Genomic DNA, 25,921 nt, shown 5'->3' with positions numbered 1-25,921 from the left:
GCGGTGAAGTGAGAAGATTAAAACCAACTGAAGCCTCTCCCGTGTGCCAAGCGTGTTTGAGAGCTACGGGGGCCAACGCGAAAATGCGAATGGCCCTCTCTAGAGCCATCTAGAGCAGAGCCAGTGTGTAGTGTGTGTACGCGGGAAGTGAGTGGTGACGCAAGAGAGAGAGAGTGGCAGCAACGGGAGCGAGTAATGTTATCGACTCCGGCCCAAGCAGGAAAACGACTCATTCTAAGTTAACGAAAACACAACGATTCTTATTATCAGGTGATTATACACTGAATAAAACATACTTATTAATATTATATTCCATTTCTGCTAATAGATCCCCCTAAATACACTGGTCCTTTAATCTCAGCGCATTTATCTCTCCTCCTAGGTTTGGGAATATGATGCAATGAGCAACGGTGGTGATCTGGGTGGGTCTGGCTGGCTGAATATCACTTGAGACTGAGGTTGTGTTACCTGTGGTGATGTCTGTGTCTCTGAATGCATTATGCAGCAGAGTCTATCAGTCTGGGATACGATGTATACATCGGTGTCACTGTGTCGATTTAGACTACATGTAGGTGTGTTTGAGTAAAAGTCCAGATGGACGTTTTTATTTCCCAGAGTCCTGGCTCTGTGCCAGCTGTCCTCTGCCTCCCATGACGCAGTGTCCTTCAGCCCCAAAAGCATAGTCCAATGCCATGACTCATGCTTAGATCAGAGCCTGCAGCAGTTTACCGCTAACGATGAGCGAACGACACTTCGTGCCACAAATGTGTCTGAATTTCCCAAACGTGCGCGTCTGGAAGTAACACTAACTTAATACATTCCTGTGTCTTCGCCTGCTTCCTTCAGAGCGCAAAGCCTCTGAAATATAATCATAATAAGACCTGATGTGTTATTGGGGGTGAAAACTGAGTGAGAATTTGGAGGAAAGTGAATTTCAAACATAAACGAGAGAGTGTGGAGGGGGGAAAAAAACCCTCAGCTCAGAGAGTGGGCCACAGAAGCCGCCATGTGCGCGGGCGCAGCCGTGAAATCAGCCTGATCCAATAGATTCTGTTTATCTGGCACGACTACAAGTGAAAGCAATTGGAAATCTGGGGGAGATTTGGAGAAGGCTGTGGATTCGGAGAGAGAGAGAAAAAAAATGAGCAAAAAAAGTAATACTGTCTGCTCTACAGTCTGGCAAAGCAGGCGTGTTTTTAGATCAGCCTTTAACAAGGTTAATGGTGATTTTTCTCCACAGGCACCGTTTTACTGTAAAAGCCTCATCCTCGCATGCTTTATCTCTGTCATTTTTACTCTCTTCTCTTTCCGTTTCTCTTTGTTCTCTTCATCTCGTCTCACTGTGACTGCTCTACCTGCTGCTGCTCCACATCATTTCTGTTTTTCCATGCTGTTTTTTTTTTTTTTGGCTCATTATCCTCCCCAGCCACCAAATGCAGCTGTTTCGAATTCACCCAGATCAAACAGCTCATTTTTTTTAGGGCACGTTTCCATAGCTTCTGTCTCATGGTACAACTTTCATCACACACACATACACCATACATACACAAACAGACAAATTACATCACATCAAATTATCAATTTAACAGTTTTATTAGAATCTTGCAATAGTTTTGCAAACACAAATATGGCAATATCTGCATCAAGATATACAGTAGTAACTGGTTTTATTGGTTTATGGTGAAGGATGTCTACTGTATGTTTGCTGGATAGTTGCTGAGAAATATTGTACAAAGCATCTGAGTAAAAAGTCATTTTTGGAATTGGAAAAAAAAAGCATTTGTATATATTTATATATTAATAAGAAATGCACTGCCATGGCTGTGGAGATATGGCTTAGTCTCTCTACACCCGATTCATCACCGTGAACAGAAAATGGCAATGACGTGACTCCACATACAGTGACGCGATAGTGTACTGTGTAACAGCAGTTGAAAACATTCTGAGTCATTCGTGCCTAAAAGGAGTTCATTTAGAAGAAGACGGCTTTGAAGATAACACTCAATTAGGAGAAAGTTTGTTTTTTTTATTTTGTAGTGGGTGGTGATTAACGACCAATAAATAAACAGTTTGTTAATAGTTTTAACATTTTGGGAAACACGCTTATTGCCGAGAGTTCGATTAGAAGATTGATACCACTCTCATGCCTGTATGGTAAATGTGAAGCTACAGCCAGGTGACAGTTAGCTTAGCTTCGCATGAAGACTGAAAACAGCTCGCCTGGGTCTGTACAAAGGTTACAAAATGTGCTTACCAGCACCTCTAAAGCTCACTAAGTAACACATTTTATCTAAATTATTTAATATGTACAAAAACAGAAGTGAAAGTGACAAGTTATGGTTTTGCCAGGGGATTATGCGCTGGACTATTTCTTGGCCAAGTGCAGTGACTTCCTAATGGTCATAGAAATAAAACAGGAGTAGAAGGGACATTGAAGTGTTCGCTGTGGTAATTTGACTCGTGCAAAAGAAAATGATGATTGTTGTTAGTTGTTATGGTGACAACAGAACACACGTCATTGGGGCCGTAAAGTGTGTGGTCGCAGCTCGCCGGGAAGAGAACGTATGCAGCTCCCAGAGACAGCTGGCTGGCTGGTTAGCTAGGTAGCTTGTCCCCAGGTGGAGGGGCCGTTTAGGCCGCTGTTCGGCTCATTTTTCGTAATCAGTGCAGCACTGAAGCCTGGCGGAACCAGCCCAAGAGTTAACCAGCCAGCTGTCTGATAGCTAGCTAGCTATCTTGCTAATTCCACCGCCAATGCCACAGTGCTTACAGAAAACGAGCCAAACAAACCTCATCTGGCAATGGCAATGTGTTTTCCCCCGCCGTGACAAGAGTGTGTGGATGAAGCATTACGTTTTTAAATTTGACTCATTTACATTTTCTAAGTGCATCGTAACGTTACTACTCCACTGCTCGTTTAGTCGTCGTTACTGCAAAACCTCACATCAGTGAGTCCGTGACTTGCCGCAAGTTTATGCGGAGGTCAGCTCGCGTCAACGGTCGCTGTGGCAGACTTCCGGCTATAGCTCCATATTTACTGTACAGACATGAGAGTGGTATCGATCTTCTTATCTAACTCTCAGCAAGAAAGCAAATAAGTGTATTTCCCTAAATGTTGAACTATTCCTTTAAAAAAATGAAATAGCCAACAGTCAAAGCCGATTCTTCTGGAGTGCATTAAGGTCATAACAGGGGCTTGAGAACATTATTGATAACATTGTTATTATCTGTGTATACATTTTAACATCATTCTTTGGGACAAATTTGTTCATTTTATGATTGAAACTTATTTTGGCAGTTAGTGCAATATTTCCAGTTAATAACTGGTCGAAAACAGTCAAATTTGAATTTGCTAAACTTAAGGTCTACAGTCTCTACATCCATCATTTTGTTTCACTGTGTGTGCATTAAGTTTATATTTTCAAAACTGAATAGTCAAGAAGTTTCTTTCACGTATCCCAGTTTCAATAGTCTGTGATTTCTTGATTTTATTGTGGTGCTCATCAACAATACCACCACGGGTTAGGAAATCATTTCAACAGCAACAACTCAAGGATCCATCACTTGATACATCTTGTTACAAAATAAGAAATACTTTTTGATTATTATCATTTTTTGTTTGAGCCACTTGAACAATGATGCAAAAAGTAAAAAAAAAAAAAAAAAGATGCAAAATCAAATAACTTTACTTAATAAGAAGATAATAAATGTACTCTCTCTAACATTCAGGTAGTAAGTTCCATAAGTCTCTCACAACGTATGATACATTCATTTCTCTATTTGGCCCTTTCTGGCAGCGACCCTCACTGTAAATTCATCTCTGTGATCCAACACACAGAACATGGCGAGTGGGAAACACACATTTTTTCCAATATTCCAACAAGATGGTTAAAGTAGAAATGTTTTTATACTATACTCAACATAAGGACTTGCTGTATTATTTACAATATATACTGTAAAATTGTAAATCAGGTGAGATAAAAAGGCACAAGTTTCCCTTTTTTAAATACAATGTAAACATCTCATCAAAAAGCATGCATTAACATTTCATTTTACAAAAAGGATATCATTTTTAGACAAAGTACTTAAATATTGTTTTCCAGCAAAATATAATTCTCTCAAAAATACTTTCCCATTCATCCTATGAACCTTTAGACAGTTTTTTTATTCTTTAAAAAGGACAAAAAAGGGGGCAAAATAAAGAAACAATGAGAGAGATTAGCTTAAGGGTCCTTCACAACTTGAACACAATAATGCACAACAAAGACAGATTGTAAAATGAGGCCTTTCTGACGAGGGACTGTAGGAAAATGATTGGGCTTATGTTATCTTATGTAAATCAAAATAATATACTGTATAACAAAATGGCAAAAATACAGCCTCTATATTTTTTTAATAAAGAGCTGCTAAACGGTTGGGTTTTTAAAAGCCACTGAGTGCATCATCTGATTAGAAAAATCATCATGAGAACTGATTTAAACAACACAATATTTTCACCCCAGAATGAATGAAAAACATGATTCTTCCCTCCCGGTGCTCTCCAAACAAATATAGACTACCCTCCCAGCAGTCAAAATTAAAAATACATAACCTTCCTGCTTTTCTGCACCCCCTGAATAATTTTCATACAGTCCCTAATGACAGATTGTACACCAATCTTCACACAATCACCGCCACAGAAGAGACCTCATAGCGTAGCGCAGCGTCGTCATTACGAGAGCCGAGGCCACGAATACATTACACCAGCGCCCGGCTGTGCTAATGATGTCATGCTGTCTAACTTTAGGCTGGGTGACCATGCAGAAAGTCTTTTCCCGCATCATCACAGTTGCTTATCAAAACAGACAATTCTTGCTAGCTGCACTAATGCCTCATTTCACATTGTATCTCCTCTGTGCAAATCGAAATGTGGAAATAGGATATGGCTAATCCTATAACATAAATGCATAATACCCACACTGAAAGAGCAGATCAACTATGCACATGCTTGCCAGAAAAAGAAAAAACACACACACACACGCAAACTTAAACCATTCTCGCTTCATACACAAAATGTAAATACACACTCGGAGGGCACCGAAAAAAAAGACAAATAATCACACGCCCCCACTGTTTTTCTTCCCCAGCGGCTCTATCGCTTGTCAGTAGCATCATAGTAGTGTTCCACAACCACCCAGAAACCAGTGGGGTGCGAGACAAGTTAATGGTCCGGATAACTGGGCCTGCCATACCTAAAATAGTAGTACTTGGCCCGAAGATAAGAGTAAGGAAATCAACTAAATTAGGAAAGGTGATCATACCAACAGTTTTTTATCAAGCATTCATCCAAATGTACCTCAAAACATCTTCTGTACAACTGCTGAATAGAATGTGTTTTAAGAAGTTGTTAATACCTGTACACATTTTGCCTGGTTTTTGATACATTAGCCGTTTGCTGTAAGCACTGCAGAGTAATGCTCCATTTTGGATTATATCAACTTTACAGAGTAGGTATGTGTGTTTAAACTGCGTGTCCATATAGTGTATTGTATGGACTGTCGACGCGTTAACTGTACATGTTATGCTTTTGCCTGGCTTTGTAGAAATGAAGCACCTTAATGTAAAATGACTGGCTTGTCAAAAACTAAACCTTTTGCAACACACTTTTATAAAATGCTCTTTATTATTTCTGGGAAGAGTAGATAAGTGTTGGTTCACAAAGGGCTGGTTTTGCTTCATTGTGAGTAAAAACAGACATTTGGACAGCTGCTCTGGAGATAACACAAAACACAATTACTATGGATGCACCTCAGTCAAATCCATTACCAGCGGACTCTGCCGAAATCGTTTCCGTAAATGCATGATGTTTTTCCATCCTGCAGCACTCCTGACCACTTTTGCACAAAGGTAAAATCGTTCATCAATATTGTCTTAATTCTACACCACAATGCCTAAAATAGTGACATGGGAGCTTCACGTGCAAGCTTTCTTTACACAAGAGACATTTTTTTATTTCAAAACAGCTTTAGCTTTGGACTTTTGCATATTAGTTTTGATTGTTTTACTACATATTTTAATTAAAAAACTCAGTATGTGAATGTTAATGATGGCTGTTATGACACCGATTTGAGATTCAAACTTGGACTTGTTAGATTTAATGTAATTATTCAGCTTACAGTATGATGACGCTTGTATAGCCCTTGGATTATATTCAAATAGACCTTACCGTCTAGAATTTCTGCCTCCTCATAATGTCCTTTGCCCTGTAGTCTTGCAGTACGCTGCTACACTGCAAAGCGAAAATCTAAGTATTGGCATATCTTTTTTTTTTTTGTAGTGCTATTATTTGTGAAAGACTGCATAAGCCACATTTAATATTTGCAAAAACTTTCTCTCTAAGGGAATCTGATTTTAGTGCATGTGGAGTGCATCTGTGCGTTTTGTGTGAAGGCATGTGGACAGCATGTGTATCAATTTCCCCCTAAGTGTGTGTGTTTGTGTGTGTGTGCAGTGAATGTATCTAGCGCATCCTAAGAAATGTATGGCTTTATCTCCATAGAAAATACTGTCATCGTCTTTGGGGCAGGTGGGGGGGGACACAGGGGCACAGGGTGGGTACTTCGGGACGCTTTGTCACATTTGTCTAAAGTCCTTCTCGGCGTGTCACGCTCGGCTCCACGAACTATTCACAGCTCTGACCCACTCGTGGTGACCGCAGGGTCAAATCAGTTCTGCCCTCTTTTACTTCTGTCACCACGCCGCTTTACTTTCCCATCCAAGACGAGGACGCTGGCATACTGGGCGACCGGGTGCGGGCCAACTGGGCTGGCCTTTTCTCGCACATTTCCTCCTCTTGAACTCCTCTCTTCCAGTTTCTTAATGCCGCTTCCCTCTCGACTGTTAAGTGAGTCACTTCTTGTGGAAGTAGATTGTGTGAGTGAGGCCCGACTCCACCTTTGGTATCTGGTCACTGATGATCTCCACCAACATTTCGGGGAACTCCACCTTCAGGGCCTGCGACTCACGAAAGGTGTAGAAACAGAAGTCCAACAGGTTCCCCACCAGCTGGACAACACAGACAGACAATTTGATGAGAAACATGCTGTAGGTATAGCTTTTTATGGCTCATTTCTGGCTGACAAAAAGGAGTTTTCTTATTTTGAAAAAATAATTTACAATGAACAATTATTAAAATCATTGGCAGAAAGCACTGAACAAATCATAACAGAAGTTATCATAAGAGTGTTGCAAAACACTTCATAGTAATTAAGCATATTACTTCAGAACATTTTGATTGGAATATTTGCATTAGAGTGAGTGAAGTGATTCATGACAGATTGACGTAATGTGTCACAATCATATCAGAGTTTCTATTGGCCCAAAGCTAACATGGGTAATGGACACAACATGCTTGTTTTATTGGTGCAAATGGTCCCCATCTTTAGATATGCACTTTTTAATGATACAGCACAATTTTATAATTTATAGCAAATTATTTAGCAGACCCCCTGGCAGAGTGCCACGGCCCCCTTTGAGAATTACTGCACTACTGTACATTCACATGCATGTGTTTACATTCTGTTGGGGCACTGACCCCTTTACAACTCTTCCCAGCTCACCACTTGGGGGCACCACTGATTTTTTTCTGGACAACCCTCCCTTAAAGAAGGGTCATCCATTCAGCACTAACCCCATTCACTCAATCATTTGGGTCATTGAATTCTGGCCATTTATCTCTTTGACCTCTCGCTTGCTGACTTGTTGGAGCTTTGCCTACGCTGTCGTTGAATCACACACTGTTTGCATTAAAACAGAACAGTGACTTAGCACCTTTGCCACAGTGACCACTGTGTGCTCTGCTCCAATAAACTGCGAGCTGGCATTGATCCCCTTCTGTTCCATTCACCAATACAGGCTGGTCACCGCCTCTTCCAAAATAACCTCCCCCTCAGGAAGAGATTGGGATGCAGTAATCCTTATTCCAAGCCACAGCGCCATTGAACCGCTAAATTATCCTAATCTACTATGCTGCCATTTTACTCCAAACATGTCCAGTGATATTCGAGGCCCAGAGTGCCACTGGACACCTCGCTCAGTGTGTGAAGGCACGGCATACCGAGAGGCTGCCAAGGGAAGCCTGTGCTGTACTGTAGGCCATTGGCATGGGAGGCAGACAGGGCAAGGGTACTTACATCATGCATGGCGTCCAGTAGCTTGGTGAGCTGGAAGAAGCGCTGCCAGGTTTGGCCAGAGTTGTTGGTTGCTTTTCCCACTGAACGCCGGAGCTCCTTTATGTAATTAACCCTCATCTCCTCGAACGCCGCCTGGTTCTTCAGACCCTCTTTGGGAACTGGGAAACAAAACAAATCCTTCTGTCATCAACTGGATTTAATGATGGGGCAACAATATGGGTTTAAATGTTATGACCTGATATTGGCAAAAAACAATGAGACTTGTGCAGATACTGGGCAGATTTGTTAGAATCCAGCTTGTAATTGTCAGCTGTTGATATTTCTTTGAATATGAAAAAGAGGAAAAAATTAAGTGACTTAATGCTCACTGTGATGGTTTACCTTTCTCAGATTCCAAGTCTCTCTGAGTTTATTTTCCTACCAAACTGAAACATGGTAAAAACCAATAGTCACCTGCTATATAGGTGTGCAGTCCTAAAATGTATGGTGCACTTTAGAAAATGCACATTAAACACCATTTATAGCTAATGGGCTAAGTCATCCACAACCACCGGTATGCTCCTTTAAAGAGGACCTGTCATGCTCATTGGTGCATACTTGTATTTTGGGTTTCTACTAGTTCAAAAAATGCTTTATTTTTCTCATACCGGCTGTACTGCAGCACCTCTTTTCACCCTCTGAGTGAAACGCTCTGTTTTAGCTCCTGCCCCATTATGCCACAATATGTAAAAGTGTTATTTGGTGACATCACCACGTTACAGAAGAAAAGGCGGGACTCCAAGCAAGGCGTTTCAGGCAGGTCAGGAGCAGTGTTTCTGTGGGGGAGAGTAACTCCCTTTGGCGTGGATTTTGGGCTTTGTAACTTTGCAGACCTTTTACATGCACAAAAAAAACTATATAACACTAAAGGAAATGGAAAAAGCACAAAAGCATAATAGGTCCTCTTTAATGTGTAACTGTGTAAAGGGTAATTAGAGGTGCTCAGTGAATTACGCTCTGACTCCCACACAGTAGCCTTTTTTTGGACATTTTTCCCATGTTGACAATCTAAGCCTATTTAGCGACTCATTACAACCGCTTTCACCATTTCAAGAGGTAATTAGTTTGCATGTGTTGCTACTGATTCATGAAAGACAACTGATATGCTGGAAGCTTTGATTAAAAGTTATCTCAGCGAGAGGAAAATAGGGAGCAACGGTGCTTACTTGTGTTAAAAAGCTTAATCATTTTGTCATCCAAACCTCATTCATCAAGAAGTGTGATCAATGACCAGGTGCTGTTGAATTACTGCAACCTTCATTCACATTATAATGATTTGGACGGTGGCATCAATGCACTTAAAATAAAAAGGTGGTGTAATGGGAGAGATTTGGACAGATGTGAGGAATGAGATACAGTAACTGCACCATGAGGATGCATCTACAATATCTCTCTCTCTCTCTCACTCGTTCTCCCTCCCTGAGCAGCAGAACAAAGTCACAGATATGGAAGTCTGCCAAATCTCTTCAATGACATTCAGCTGCTGGCTACCAGATTAAGAAACACCTCGCCTCTCAAAGAGCACACCTCAAATCAGTCTGAGGGAAGGCCTTCAGTTGTCCTTCAGCCAAGACTAAGATTTAACGATATACAGTATACCACCATGACCCACAGCGTGACTTTGTAAACTGTCAGAGATTTTGCAGTACCATTCATCCTTTAATACATGTGGGTGAGTTGGGCCATCTTATGCAAATCAGCGAGGGAATGCTTTATGGCAAGAGGATTTTTGCATCAATTTGCTTAAGTATTGTACCTTGATTTGTAAGGTATTTAATTAAATAGTTGCCAATTAATGTTCTGTTGATTGGCTTATTGATTAATCAGCTAATCTTTGCATCTCTAACGTGGAACATTTAAGACTGAGCTGTGTAAAGAACATGGTATCTCATTCAGCAGTATGGTTCACCACCACTGGAAAATAGCCATTATTCATTCATGTTTCATCGGTGAAGAAAGCTCAAAGAAGCTCACAGGTCAGCAGCTATGGAAAACTAATAGACTTTATCACGGCAAACATTTTGACTTGTCATAGTAGGAAAAGCACGTGTGAAATTACTAACGTTAAGGATGGCTCATTTCCATTACGTGTCCCAGTAAGTTATCCCAGTTAATCAGCATTCACAGTACCAGGAAGACCTGCCCTAAGTGGAATGCAAAGTCAAAATGTCTAACCTGAAACAGGTCTATTGTTGTCACCAAAGGCACTGTGAGTGTGAATCAGAAAAACTGGGTGTGCCACATGATCCAGGGGACTTTGAGATGTAGAGGCCCTTTATGGAGATGTTTGGGCAGTTTTAACACTAATATTTCCACCTCAGCATATATTTATGAAAAGTTGTGGCTGGTCGGAAATTCACAAGAGCAAAAGTCCGATGTCCGAGTGCAAATGAATGCAGCAAGAGATGACTCTGCCAGTTTTCTACCGGCCCCGGCTAAATGTGTGTGTAGGGTTGCCAACTTCCACTAGTAGAAATATAGAACAGCTGCAGATGGATAGTGGCGGGTTGTTCAGTTTAGTAATAGTAACTCATTTAAGTAAGGCTACAATTAAAATTTTATTCTGCATCTGAATTTTGGGTGTGCCAGGGTGTGCCTGTGCCACCCAAAGAGGCAGCTGCGCCATCGGATCAGACCTCTCTGCGTCATAGCATGGCTAAATATGTCGACTAAGACTAACTTTTTGAAACCTTACAAAAATATCTTTTACAGCAGAATGTGAAATTCTGAGCCCTAATGGTTTAAATGACCTCCCTTTAAAAACTAAATCATGTGCTTTCATCCGTACGTTTGAGTAGCCACTAGCAACGCTAGCAAAAAGCAGCAACTGACAGGACCTGTTCTGAGTTCTGCCGAGTGAATAGCCACGAGCGAAAGCCTGCTACTTGTCAGTTATTATTGCATCTATTTGAGAACAGATCATTGTAGGTCAATAAATCTGAGAATGTGTGTTTGTCTGGCTTCATCAAGTCCTCTCTTTCTGTCTCTAATCCTCTTCACCATACTTTGATGCGCAATCACCTTCAAGCATGACATACATGAGGCTGAGCAAAGCAGATATGAAAACAGATTGGTGCAAAGGCTGTGATTTCTGTGCTTTATTTCAGGCTGACATGACAAGAATGTGCTAAAACCCAGGGCCGCATTTGGACCTTTTGTTTTCCTCCCACTGACCCACATACGCCCTGATTAGGACCTGACCTGCCATTTAGGGGCGTTACCATGACCGGCACCAAAATAGGGCATTTATACCATCGTAACTGGTGTCAAATGGATGTTCGTTGCAGGTATGGAGCCTTTCGTGCATTATTATAAGCCCGGGACAGCTCTTTTTCTTATGCACGTAACATAAAGAGTCAAACATAACTCATGCAGCAAGGAGTTGCCATTAGCACGTGTGTCCTTCAAGGACATGCAGCTTCCTGCTCTGGGATGCTGGTGCATACCGAACTGACAGGGTGGCTCTCGGTTTTGATTTAATACCTGATACTATTCATTTTGGGAGTTTAACAACTAGCCCTGAGCATAACTACAGTAACAACTCAATTGAGCTTTAGAAACAGGACATGCGAAATGCCCCCGTCACCTTGCTTAACATTTGCCCCACCTGGAATGATGCTGTTTGGTAAGAGAACGAGATAATCTAACCGTGCTATCTAGGTCTTTGTAGAGGTGAGGAGTGTAACTGGCTGGAGCAGGCCACTGCTCCTGTACCAAATCCAAACAGGGTCATGAGACACCGCAGGCTCAATGAAACCTTAGCCAAGGTCAGAGAGGAATAACAGCCCTTCTCTCTTTTCTCTTCATCCCTCTTTCTCTTTCTCTTTCACTCGTTCACTCTCTCTCTCTCAACATTTTTCAAACCAGCCCAAAGGCACACACACACACTCAGTGACTCCGTAGTACTCGCTCAGCTGACAAGTTCTGACAATTCCTCTGTAAACATTTCTGCCGCTACTCCTTCCACGAGGCCCTAGCGTTACCTCTGAATGACTGTAACGAAGAGAGCTTCCTACACTGCCTCAGAAAATCCGGAGGCAGACTGCTTTTTAAAATAAAATTATTCACAAGTGCTTTTGCGGAGATGTTTGTCGAACCTCCGTACAGTACGGTTGCTCACAGGTACAGGGATTTCTAGAAAGTAGCACTGGATGATTATTTTCTTCCCCTTCCTTCATATTTTACTGCTGTATTTTGACTAAATCCAACAACCACAGCAGATTGAGGCACCTTAAATTCCCTGTTTCAATCCTGTATCCCAGCTTCTTTCATCCGCACCCTCTCCTTCAAACATTCCAGCCCTGGGTTTGAAGGGAAGTAAAGAAAAATAGCAGGTCTTGGAGCATTGCCTGGTGCTTGACTGGCCTTTATTAAGTACAGCAGGGCTCTCTGGAAAAGCTCCAGAGGACCAGCGAGGAGAGGAGAGGGAGGCCACGGCAACAGAAGGACCAGCTCTACCAGCCCCCCTACCCCCTTTGTATTCTCTTTCTTTCTCCCCATAGCTATGCACCTGTCTCCTTTCTCACCAACACAAGCTCTCACTGTCAACATTTGTCTGATTTCACTCTTTAAATCTCCCTTTTCCCTCCTGGTTTGTCTCATCCTCTCTGTATTCTCTCTCTTCCTCGTGTCTCCCAACATCCAATAGCTGAAGTCCAGCTGGAGCTCCCCTGCTTCCAGATGACTCAACAGCACTGAGTTTATGTCAAGGAAATGCGTTCACACCACCTCGTCCATATGTCACTGTGCGATGAAGCCAAACCAACCTTATACCACTGGGCAGGGATAAACTGTATGTTTAACTATCTATTGGCAACTATCTACTTTTTTCTTTTCAATATACTGTACGTACTACTTTAAAGTTGCTCTATTTGATATCCAGAGCATTAATATAGCAGCAAACACCTATTTGCTATGTAAAGATAAAGAGATGTAATGTCTACCTGAGCAGAGAATGAAGTCAAGCTTCCTCCGTGTGTGAGGTTATCCGACTTTCTCCGTATTTCCCCATATTGAGAGCCGTGCGGAGGCAATAGAAATGCTCCCAATCTCGCATTTTGCACCTTTAACTACCACACAAAAAGCTATTTAGTTAATTTCTGCCATTTTTAACGATCCCAATTTGCCAATCATCCAAAAAATGCCCTTTATTAGTTATGGTTAGGGTTTAGAAAATCTTTTTCTTCATATTCATATTTTGACTTAGAAACTGCAAGATTGCATTTAAAGTTGAAGATGTATATTTTTTAACTGTATTACAAACATTGTTACAAAAACTCATAGGGCTTCAAATTTGATAATAAAGGTAATTTGATAAACATAACATTTTCAGTTTTCCTGTGAAAATGTTTTAATTGATTTGATTAAAAATTAGTCATCTATCGTACATGATTAGTTCAAAGCCAATGAAATATCTGCTACATTTTCACCTTTTAGTTACTTGTAATGTTAATAGATACAGAACTATAAGTTTCTTCTGTGGTTGCACTAATTATTACTCATTTTGGATAACGGTGTCAGTTAATCGGCCAAAATGTAAATGTGAAGAACTCACGATGCTAGGATGAAGTTTAGTTTACCACGGTTGTGTTTTTGTGTGTTTCTGAGTCCAGCATTCACGCACCACTTTCAGAGGCCTCAGTAACTGAGAAATAAAAAACTCTGCCAATGAATATTTCCACTGATTGGCACTGAAGCTGGAGTTCAAAGAGTTTGAAGTCTGGCCAGCATGCAGACTCTTCAAATAGCTCGCCCCTCCTCCCCTCCTTATCCTCACCTCCCTCTCTCTCTAAATATCGAACATCTATTGACACACAAAAACACACACAGATAAGGGCCCCATGTAGTCGTATGCATAAACACAAGACTGCAGCAGGTCTCACGTGTGTGTCCCAGTGTAGTTTTAAGCTTTGTGGTGATGGTTTTAATAGCTGCGAGTGGGTGTGGACGGTGAAGTTATGACACAGCTGCCATCGCGGAACCTTTAACTGTTACTATTGAACTGACAGCAGCGGCTCACAGGGTGTTGAGGTGGTGGAAAAAACAAGTGCTTTCAGTTTCCAACAGAGCAACTTGGTCCAACACATCCTCTCTGTGAGGCTGCAGTGCCCGTGGGCGCAGTTTGGCAGAGAGTGGCGACACGATGGGACCTTCTTCAGTGAGTGATAGACGTATTCTGTTTATCCATGGGCGGATTTAAAAAAATAAATAATATAAAACAGACTAGCCTTCGCTCAGAGAATGGAAAAATGAAGACACTGCTCCTTTTTTTTCCATTTGCATAAACTACACAAACAGGTGCATGCAACATCAAGTCTATTTCTACGCTTGTTAACGGATTACCGAGAATGATAATCTAACTAGGCTTTAAAAAGGCACGATCGTGGGAGCCAGGAAGGCAGGTACGAACGCTGCCAAAACAGTTTCAAAGGTGTGCAGTGGTTGGAACAGAGAGACACCTTTTCAATACACTTCCTGTGGTTGAGGGATGTGGGAGATGTTGGGTGGCTCAAGCCATGAAAGCATTGCACCTTTGCCTGTATGTGGTGTAAAAATAAACCTCTCCTTCAAAATAAACCACAGATTATCAGTGGATTTAAAACATCAGCACTGATGATCTTTTCTGATGACTCCTGCTTCCAACTGCACCACCATAATGGTTGAATCAGGGTGCAGCGTAAAGTCACATTGCACAGGGTTGAGTCCCTTTAAAATGCTGAGTATCACAGCAGACTATCCGTTCATTCATACTCACGAGGAGTTTTGACTAGAAAAAGCTCCCCGTCATAAAGTCATAAAGTCCAATTTGGCCGTCATGATCTCCTGATCAAAAAACATTGAATCATCCCACTTGAGCACCATTGGGATAACTTTGAATGCAGCATCTAGAGCTGCAACGATTAATCGATTAGTCGTCAACTTAATTGAAAACTATTGTTATAATCGATTCATCAGTTTGAGTAATTTTTTAAGAAATAAAGTCAAAATTCTCTGACTTTAAATGTGAATATTTTCTGGTTTCTTTACTCCTCTATGACAGTAAACTGAATATCTTTGAGACATTTGAGGACGTCATATTGGGCTTTGGGAAACTGATGTTATTGTTTGTTAGTAAGTTTGATTAATTCTTGCTTTGAATTGATGTTGACAACATTATGTTTTTAAAATAAATTATGTCCAAATGACATTTCATTATACAGTTAGCAGTTTGTGCTTGCAGGGAGAAAAAAAAGCCCTGCGTGAGCAGGTGGGTATATATATATATAATTCATAAATAAGGGCCTGTAGCTTGCTGCCTACCTGTGCTGAGAAGCAGGAGGACCTTCATGGAGAGGAACTCGTCGTAGCTCAGCTGCAGTCGTAGAAACTCCTGGCTCACCTGCCTCATGCCCAGACACAGGTCGTACATGGCTGACTGCTGCATGCGGTCCCTGAAGGAAGAGAGGGAGGAGGGAACAAAAACATTTTAAGCTTCACAAAAAGTTTCTTTCAGTACTCACTCATTAATTCATTTATTTACCCACTCTTTCTGATTTCGTACAACTTACTCATTCACATTTTAGCTCTATTCCTACCACACAAGTTGAGCCCAGTGAAACAATATTTCCACACAGTGCAGAGGAGGATCCTGCTAGTCTGAGCTAACAGCAGAATACCAAATCCCCCCAGATTGCAGAGCGCTGCGTATGCACCACTTTTCTAAGGCTGTGTCTGCCCCATATCTAACCCTATCCGCCATAGAAAATTTAAGAAGGATGTGCAATTTTCAACATGTTGACAGAAATGTCACACATGTAAACATATGTGGACTACACGGAGATGTGCATGTTTACCAAACAGGTTTATGTGCATCGATGTGCCAAAAGTACTTCATTAAGTGCATGCTTCTCACTCCCCTTCTCCCTCTCGCGCACATTTTATCAGCGAAATAATCTGGGTTGCGTCACAGAGTTCACAAAAACAGGAAAGAATCATTAGTAGGGATAAAGCGTGAGCCAATCAGAAATGTGCTCTGCAGATGCCACAGATTCAGGGGACTCTCTGGCTTTAGATGCCACTTCTCTTTGCCATAAATCACCATCACATCGAGACTGCAGTAAATTAAATGCAAGCGGTGTGGCCTGACTTGAAAGAGGTTGGAGCTTTAGCCACAATACAGGGAAACCGCATCATTACATAGGCAGTGAGTGTGGAGAGAGACTTCACTCTGATAACAACTAGACTAAACATTTTGTGGAGGGGACCAGAAGCAGCCGATTGGAAATGAGTGCATAATATTCCCAGTAAAGCATGATTTAATAGTATTTACTGTACAGCCGTGTCTGTCGGCCAAATTACTGATAAACTGTGACAACGTCTGGGAGAGGAGACCTGTTTCCCCGCTGAGCAGCACTGTGGATGTGAGCAGTTTCGCAAAGTGCAGCATAATATCATTTGATACAACTTTGGGCTGGAGTTTCTAAAGTCTCCACACGTTTTGTCTCTCTCTCTCTCTCCCTCCCTCTCTCTCTCGCACTCTCTCTTCCTGAAATCAATTTTGCTGAATCACTGCCCAAAATGAGCTGCTGGTTTTGGGGAGGAAAGAAAAAAAACTGGCAGAAATCTCTCCTTCCCACCTTTTCCCTCTCTCTATAGCTCTCTGTCTCTGTCTCGCACTCACTCTGTTTCTCTCTCAGTCTTCAACTCCCTTCTCTCTTTCTCTGTTTCTATGGTAAAAGATTCAGAAAGGAGCACAGGAAAAGTTCAGATTCACCTTTGGCTGGAAGAAGCCAACAACATTTTTTTTTTGTTTAGGGCTGTCAATCGATTCAAGTATTTAATCGCATGATTGTCAATAGTTAATCGCGATTAATCACACATTTTCTGTTCAAAATGTACCTTAAAGGGAGATTTGTCAAGTATTTAATACTCTTATCAACATGGGAGTGGGCTAATATGCTTGTTTTATGCAAATGAATGTATATACCATGCCAGTTTTTCCTTGACAAAATTTACCGCTACAACCTAAAAATTACAAGTTAATGCGTTAAAGAAATTAGTGGCGTTAAAACAAATTTGCGTTAACGCGTTCTTATTGCATTAACTTTGACAGCCCTAGTTTGTTCAGAAAAGTATGTACAAAAAAACACTTAAAGTCTGACTGAATTCACAATTAATCATTCCACTTTACAGTCAAATATTGTGTTAAAATAATCCCATTAGTTAATATTTCTTCCTTCGAGCCTCTGAGTGGGTGGGCCAGTGGTGTGTGTTTGATTGACAGCTGCGCTGGCAGGGGAACGGTGACACAAAGTAAATCATCTTGCACCGGTGACTGCAGTTTACAATCCAAGGACAGTGTTTTGTTAGCAGCGGTATTGACAAATAAGGACGAATAGCATCTGAAACTGACTGATATTTACGCTTGCAGGTAAACTTTTAGCTGTTCAATGTGCTGACTAGTTAATTATCTGCAAACTGACATTTGAAGTGTTGCTGTCTGTGTCTTCAGCCAATGATAGAGCAGTTGCATGCTGATGTCAGTGACTGTAAGTGTTTACAATATAGATTAGAATTAGGGCTGGGCGACATGGCCAAAATCTTCTATCACAATATAGATCATTTCATATCTCGACAACGATAAATATCACGATATAGAAATAGATATCGGCCTAGCCTATATCACGATAGAAATTATATAGAAAAATATATACGATAGACATTTTTATATAATTTTGAAGAAATTTGCTCAGCCCTAATTAAAATGAAAGGATTTGATTGGCTATATAATAGACAGGAAACCAACAGTATTCTGACTGGTACAGGCACAAACAAGCGGTGCTGTCTTGAAACCAATAATTATAATAATAAAATAAAAATAATATAAAATGTTATGTTTGATCTTTTCTGTATTGTGTCCGTGGACAGTAGAAAATCCTGCCATTGCTTTAGGAGCATTACTTATATAATGTTGCATTGTATTTCTACCTTTACACATAGTAGATAAATTATGCCTGTCCAACATGCACATTAATTGAATCACGAGTGAGTGCCCAGCACTTCTAGGGAAATAGCTTTGTTCATCCGTTTGCACATCAAAGACTAAATGACACAGATTATGCAGGCTGGCTTTGTCTTTAGTGTAAAATGTACATCTGTCTCTGCCTTATTTACGCTCAATCAGTGACAGACTCCACTCTGATAGCTGAGTGAGCGGACAGGCTATTCAATAAATGCCTTAATGCCCTGGGTCAATACGCACTAAGTAGCTATGGAAACAAGTGTACGCCGTCCAACCCTCTAAAGACTGAGTGAACTCATTTTTGACAGAATTATCAATGAACTAAACAACAGATAGACTACTGTACGTAACAACAAGCAAGCAACACACCTCGACCTGGAACAGGCCCAAAACACAAAGTAAAGATGGCAGTGACATCCAGGCCAGCACCATCTCATCTCCTCTGTCAAGCTGAGTAGCACAACCCATCCGTCAATGCGACAGGCCTGCTGTAAACGCATCACATGCAGCATACTGTACAGTGAAAAAGATTTTCACTGCAAAGCATACATATTAATTTAGCATATAAAAGCGAGTGTAATTCCAATTTGTTCTCTGTTATTCTAAATGGTACAAACTATTAAGTCTCTATCACAAAATTTGTTCTCTCCATAGCTGTTGTCATCTCACAGAAGGAAACACATCATTCTTGATAAACTGTGATCCACTTGGCACTAAATTGATTAGAGGATCAGATGATCTCTGGTGTGGCAATCTCACGCTTTACCAACTGTACTGAGCTCACAGTGATACGACAACAGGCTCACAGGAGTCTGAAGCAGTGTTGCACAATGGCATTTGCGCCGCTTGTTTATTTATTTGTTTATTTGGGACAAACTGACCCACTGACATTGACTTACACAAGCTATTAGTCGGAGCTTTTAAACCTGCCCCCGACTGAACCCGCTCCTCTACAGCAGGCTGCCTACAGAGGCTGCTATTCTCATTTTTGATTAATTCCACAACATTCAATTCATCAGCGGCCAAATGCACCGCAGCTCCGACGAGAAAAGGCCCACACACACTTCCTTTCCACTTGCTCTCCTGTTCAAACATATTAACACAGATCAAGTGGCCCATTGACTGCACTCGCTATAGGCTTTGATCGGCTGTGCCTGACGCAATTAAGGAACCATCAAAAAACTACAAAAGTATTTCCTTGTGCCAGAAATCAGGTGCAAGATTATGACCTTGTTTAAGTACACTAGGACTTCCCAAATGCGACGGCATCGCTGCAAAACAAACCCCTCATTTTGGTCCCTTTGAATAGTTTTCAGGTATGTTAATGGGATGCTCAGAATAGTACAGCAGGAAAATACAATCCTTACTCCCCAAATTCCACTTGCAAAATTGATGTTTATGCATAAATTTGCATGTGATGAGCAGCTGAAAATAGCAGAAGCTACTAAGACAAAGCCTGACTGTTCAACCAATTACTGTTTCTACTAATTATATAGTCTGAAAAACAAATCTCACATCTGTAGTAGACATGTTTGTGTGTTGGTGATCCCGCAGGACATCAGACAACATCAAATGTATTCTATTCATAGAAATATGTCTGCTAAATCTTGGTGCTTGGTGCTATTAAACAAGTGAAATGGTACCACGGTGACCTCCTCTCTTTGTTACATTTTGAAAACAAGATAATATAAATTATGTATGACCCAAAAAAAAAATTTAATATCTGGGCTACTGCTAAATGTCAGGACCGGTACACTTTAATAACAGCAGCGTGAAGTGTGCGGTATACTGCAGATATGGAGGTGTGGACCTACTCGTTAAAGACGAGGTCAGGGGCAAAGTAGAGCATCTGTCCATTGGTGTGTTTGTAGGAGCGCCAGCTGAGGCAAAAGGAGGACAGACACATCCATGAGTACTGGATCAGGGTGATTTGGTCCTCAATGGGCAGGCCCCGGAAACCTAAAACAGACACAGATGTAGCCGATGAGAAGAAAGCAAGCTGACAATACTCACACACTGATTTAAACCATTTGGATTTAAGCACCAATTTGAGCTGCATTTATGCAGCCGGGTGCATGCGTGTGTGCACCTGTGTGTGTCTGCTCACGTGCATTACGCACCGTGTGTCTTTGCTACAGTGTGCTTTTTTGTTTGTGGCAATAGTTGTTTACACATGATAAGCACTGAGAAGTATTCACCCATTCTTGTTATACGCAAATCCCACAAGGCCTCCGGTTATTGGCGTGTTGTCTATGGAGCTCCAAAAATAGAGTCGAATAGGAAACTTGCCAAACTCTCAATCAAACTCTGGCAAGGAACTCCTCCTCATGCAAAACATAGGCCAACTGAGGACACACAAGTGACTTATCGAGGCTTAGGGACTATTTTAGTCAATATGCATGTCACTCTGCAAAATACAATAAAGACAGAAAACTATATTTTGTAGTAGAAAATGTATACGTCAAAAGCCTGGCTTGGCACTGTGTATTCAATGCAGGGCTGGCTGGTAATTAAAATATGAATTTAGTAGTTTGATGTCTATAATTTATCTTTTTTTCAGGCAACTTTAAAGATACCTAGACATCACGCGCTAATTGACAAACAAGTCTGACTTAACTGCAAATCTACTGCTGGTACTGATGATATAGTTCCATGTGTGTTAGACCTGCCACATCCAAATGTTAGCTGAATGCAGGCAGTGGCATATCTGAAAGTCGAAGGCACTCATTTTGACCCTTCTGTCTGGCTCCCCTTCTATTTATACGTCCGGATATGGCAAGCAGACACCGTGGAGGTATCAAATATTTGCAATACAGCAAATTAAACTGCCTCAAAGAGCTACCTGTGAGGCATCTTTCAATGTGTCTCCCACTGACTGGCATTTTAGGGGAACTTGTTTCTCCCATTTTTCCTTGCAGTGCTGTGGTTTATAGGTAAAAAATTAATGCGATAGACATTTAGATCTTCTGTTCAACGTAACATCTGACAACGATAATGTAAATGAGTTCTGTTTGGAAATCGTAATCTTGATTTGTTTTAATGGTAAAATAGGATTCCCTTCTTAATCTTGTTGAAGCTTTACGGGATCATTTCCTGACCTAATATTTTAAATTAAAATTGTGTGCCCCTTGATGAAACTAGCAGTGTTGCATTCTCAAAATGAAGACATCAAAAGTGAAGACGTAGGCATGTTATCTTCATTAAAACAGTACACAATTACAGTCTAAACTGATGTTTACGACTTACCATTTTCTTTGACTCATCCATAAATAAAACTGACTAAATTTAATTGTTTTGTCATTTACAAGTCAATTTGCATGGTAAAAGACATTGTATTGCACTGATATATGCAATTTATTGGATTTACAAGCTATTTTAATCATCTTATTTACTTTTAAAAGCAAGTACAACCTAAAATTCTCCAACCATTTCCATAAAATATAATATGAGTTACACACCTTATTTTCATTACATGTATCTGTGAGGGCGTTTTTTCAACTTCTTTCCAATTCTGGCTTAAAAACTTCAGTATTTAGGACTCATCCCAGCACTCTAGTGGTCACTAACCTGGAAGTACTTTGGCCCATTTCACCATGCGGACCATCTGCTTTCCGGCCAGGCGGTTGAGACTGGACAGCAGGTGGTCGGTGGTGTCAGGCTGCGTGTTGTCATAGCCGGAGTACACCTCTTCAGGCTCAATCAGCTCCAACACGCTGCAGATGGAGGGCGGCAGAAAAGGTGTGACCACCCCAGACACGTGGGGCACCAGGGCATTGGCAGCGCTGGCGTTGAGCTCCTTCTCCGAGGACAGGTAACCGCCTCCTGTGGCAGTTTGGCCATCCTTAGAGCCCGGCAGGTCCTCGCTGGCACCCTTCATTTTCCCCAACTTCTTGGACTTTCGTGCTGTGGGGAACACAACAGCCCTCATTAACACATTGTTGGTGGTGGCATTTCTTACACTCATGATCTGAGGTTATAATTACAGTGTGACAGATACTGCACAGGTATAATTAAAAAAAAGAAATTATATATATATATATATTATGTATAAAAGTAACTGGGTGCAAAAATTTGAGTTAACAATGTCTACTGTTATTAAATATAAATGGGATGTTTTAATTTCTCACCAGTGTTAAAGATGTGCTCATCAAATTTCCACAGTACAATTTTCAAGGAAATCTGTTATGTATCTTAAGGTTATAACTTTATTTCTCTATAACTTTAGATATAACTTCTGTGAAGTTGTAACTCTAAATGTTAGGATGTGAATCAGAAATTGGAAAAAAGTGTCCATCTGGAATGAAGTTAAGTAAAACCAAAAGCACATAATAGTATTGTTTTCGTCATACACAGATAGATGGGGATCTTTTGGGGGAATGATAAACAAGCAAAGAACAAATACATACATTCATTTTTATTTTTCATTTAACCTTGTTTAACCAAGCAAGTCATTAAGAATAAATTCTTACGCCATACATGCTATACATTCATACAATTCATCGAGTAAAGAGTATTTTGCTCTGCCAGTGCTGCTGCTTCATTAAAATGTCTACTGGGCTGTACCTGTAATTCATATTCTTCTATTATACTAAGAAGTTTCAATGCATTTTTTGTTTTTTAAGAGTTTAAGGGCTGTTATGTAAGAAAGAAACTCAGAATGAAACACATTAAACCTAGGTTTCACTTTCATATACTTTGGATTAACTGTCCATGACAAGACCATAAACAAGTCCTCTTGAGAGAAGTTTCCCAGATGAGACAACTTTTGGGAAAAGCCAGTCATGTTGCTGTTGGTGGCTTTTTTTCTTGTGTGTTTCAGCTTTGTTGTGAAGCTTGTCAATAGTACAGGCTTGTTAGTAAGTGAACTCGCTCACCGGTCATTGCTGGAACATATTTCATCTGTCGGCTGCCAAGTTTCTGCTCCTATCTAACAATATAGCTAGATAGTGACTGAATGAGCTGATTTATGCTAATCTGTTGATTGTTTTGTATTTACCTGTAATTAGCTAGCTATGGGTCCAGTGGTGGAAGTATTCAGATCTTTTACTTAAGTACAAGTAGCAATACTTCTGTGTAGAAATACTCTGTTACAAGTAATGCATTCAAGATCTTACTTCAGTAAAAGTACAAAAGTATTAGTATAAAATGTAGTCACGTTTATATACACTTTATACTTTATATATATACTGAAAGTACCAAGAGTACAAGGACTTATTTGGCAGATTTCAGAATCATATATATATAATATTAATGGATTATAATTATTTATGCATTAATGTGTTCATCACTATTTTTTTTCAGCTGGTAAATGTGGAGCACATTTTAATTATTTATATATTGTAGGATAGCTTATATAGTAGTAATATATCATTACTCAACTTCTTAGTTTATTTATATTTTGTATCAATGATTTAAATCTGCAAGGTAACTAAAGCTGTCAAATAAATGTAATGGTGTAAAAAAAAAGGTACAATATTTGCCTTTGAATTTTAGTGGAATAGAAGTATAAAGTAACATAAAATGGAATTACTCAAGTAAAGTACCTCAAAATTGTACTTGAGTAATTAAACTTAGTTACTTTCCACGGCTGCCCAGGTCTGTAGTAGGTGATACTACTAGTGTATATTGGCAGTAGGAATAGAAACATGACTGTTGTCCTTTACACAGCTGGCTTCAAGCACTTATCTCCACATGCTTGATATTTACCAGAGTACAGAAATATTTGTATCTTTTACCTATTGGGAAGCTTTCTTTACTTGTCTTCATATCAAAATCAGACCTAAACAGCTGAGCTTCTACTTAGTGGGTTCAACTGCTGCTACCCAAACATACAGCCACACTCCTTTAAGCTTTTATTTATGACTCACGGTCATCTGCCGCTTACATAACATTTCACTAGAAAGAGATGTGTTTACTCCAAGTCATGTTTTTGTGCTTGTAATATGCTTAAGTTAACAATTATCTGCTGCTAAGTTGACGTGTCTGTATATGATTTATGGATGGTGGATTGTTTGGTTTAAATTTATCCATTTCAATTCAGTATGAGATATCAAGTTGTTGGAGGTGCATCGTCAGAGGGTAACCTTAGGGTGGCTGGACACAAAGTCAGTTATAGCTGTATCTCAGGCTCACTAATGTGGTTTTCATAGGTTTGTTTTTTGTCACTCCTTCGTTGTGTCAGCGCTGGGCTTGGCTTGATTTAGAGGAGTGACAGTGTTATACATGAGTGATTGAGTGACATAGGGTGGTCTGTTTAAGATGACGTTGTTGTGCCCACTCTTAAAGCTGAAGTAGGCGAGATTGGAGAAAATATGATTAAAACAAGTTATTTTTATAAAACGGTCGCTATATCGTGACAGTAGTTCATGAAACAGGTAACCTGAACAAAATCATGTGCCTCTGTGTCCTCCGGTGCTCCTAACGGCATCTGCAAGATTTCACAGACCGGAGGAAAACAAGCAGTAAGAGCTGATCTGAGGTCTGCTGTCCATCTGCTGTCTATGAGAGTCGGCTGTCAATCACTCGCGAACTCCGACCAAATGGTCAAACCAGGCAGCGCTGATGATATATGAATCAATATTCTGTTGATCTTTTAAAGCCTGAAAACAGAGCCATGAGGAGGTGCGGAAGTCTAGTTATCACTCAGAACACTTGAATTACAATATGATGAAAGGTTATTATGGAATTTTTGCCCAATGATGCCAAAAATATACTGCCTACTGCCACTTTTAGTTCTGCCCTGCTATGCTGCTGCTGCATGTATACTGCTCCGAACACCACTTCAACACTGCTGCTGCTCATATCCCAGCGTCCACCTGTAGGCTCTCATTCCCTTGGCTGTGAGTGAGTTTATTACTGTCACTCTCCGATCTCCTCTGTGCATGAACAGGGTGTATGCTTGTGGAGAGTGATGATGTCAAAGCATAGACTGTAAAACTCTGCATTATTCACTCAATAATACACCCGTTCCACATTAGTTTTGTTGACTGAAATATATACAAGCAAATCAAATTGGCCATAAAAATAAGCGATCACACATTAACAGTGCAGAAAATGTAACATAAAGTGCTTTTCTGGAATTTATTTTCCCAATCAGAGCCCATTTGTTTATTTTATGTTGTACTATGAAAGGTTTGGATCGGTTCCAAGGTAAGTGTGTCGTGCATTTGAATGTAACATTCAAAGGCACAGGCCTTTAACAAAACGTAGACAAGAGTATTCTCACCACTGAAATCTTTAGTCATTTTTGTCCTCATTGTGAGCACGTTACTCTTTATATGTTGACAATAACCAAGCAATCTGACTGCTGTTTTAGAAACCCCTCCAGACAAAACACATTTTGCATTTTTACACCGCACTGATAATAGTAGTCCCATGTTTGTTATATTGCGTCTTTAATTGAATGTGTTTATTTTCTGTGAACACCTGGGGTTTCCTTGAACATTTAACTGTGCATAACAACAAGTGCTAAAATGATTATCCTGTTTAATAACGTTCATCACCGTCATCATTTCATCAGAAAAACTCTTATGGGGGAAAATAAGAAATGAGAACCTTTTTCCTGTAGCTATTTAATAAAGCAAACCATCGCTAAGTTCGTAGAGGACTCCAGCCGTAGAGAGCCTGAGATGTTGTGGGCCTGTAAAGTCCTTTTAAATCTTTTATGTGATATCGGGCTAATTAAACTTGATTTGACATGACAGCAGACAGT

The 25,921-nt window shown here is 40.4% G+C and overlaps 1 protein-coding gene across 2 annotated transcripts in view; it reads right to left on the bottom strand.

Annotated features, from left to right (window-relative positions):
• Nucleotides 1-1,577: 1,577 nt before the first annotated feature.
• Nucleotides 1,578-25,921, bottom strand: part of nr3c2 (nuclear receptor subfamily 3, group C, member 2) — an 82,254-nt gene continuing 57,910 nt past the window's right edge. For both annotated transcript variants that reach the window (XM_037764597.1, XM_037764598.1), the window contains exons 5-9: nt 21,778-22,113; nt 20,025-20,169; nt 15,510-15,640; nt 8,172-8,329; nt 1,578-7,044 (exon numbers count right to left, since the gene is read on the bottom strand). In XM_037764597.1, the coding sequence (XP_037620525.1) occupies nt 6,889-7,044; nt 8,172-8,329; nt 15,510-15,640; nt 20,025-20,169; nt 21,778-22,113 (926 nt within the window). In that variant the 3' untranslated portion in view covers nt 1,578-6,888. The remainder of the gene's footprint in view (nt 7,045-8,171; nt 8,330-15,509; nt 15,641-20,024; nt 20,170-21,777; nt 22,114-25,921) is intronic.

Source organism: Sebastes umbrosus, chromosome 3 (assembly GCF_015220745.1).
Source record: "Sebastes umbrosus isolate fSebUmb1 chromosome 3, fSebUmb1.pri, whole genome shotgun sequence".
NCBI classification, from domain to species: Eukaryota; Metazoa; Chordata; class Actinopteri; order Perciformes; family Sebastidae; genus Sebastes; species Sebastes umbrosus.
This window is presented reverse-complemented; position numbering and strand designations above follow the sequence as displayed.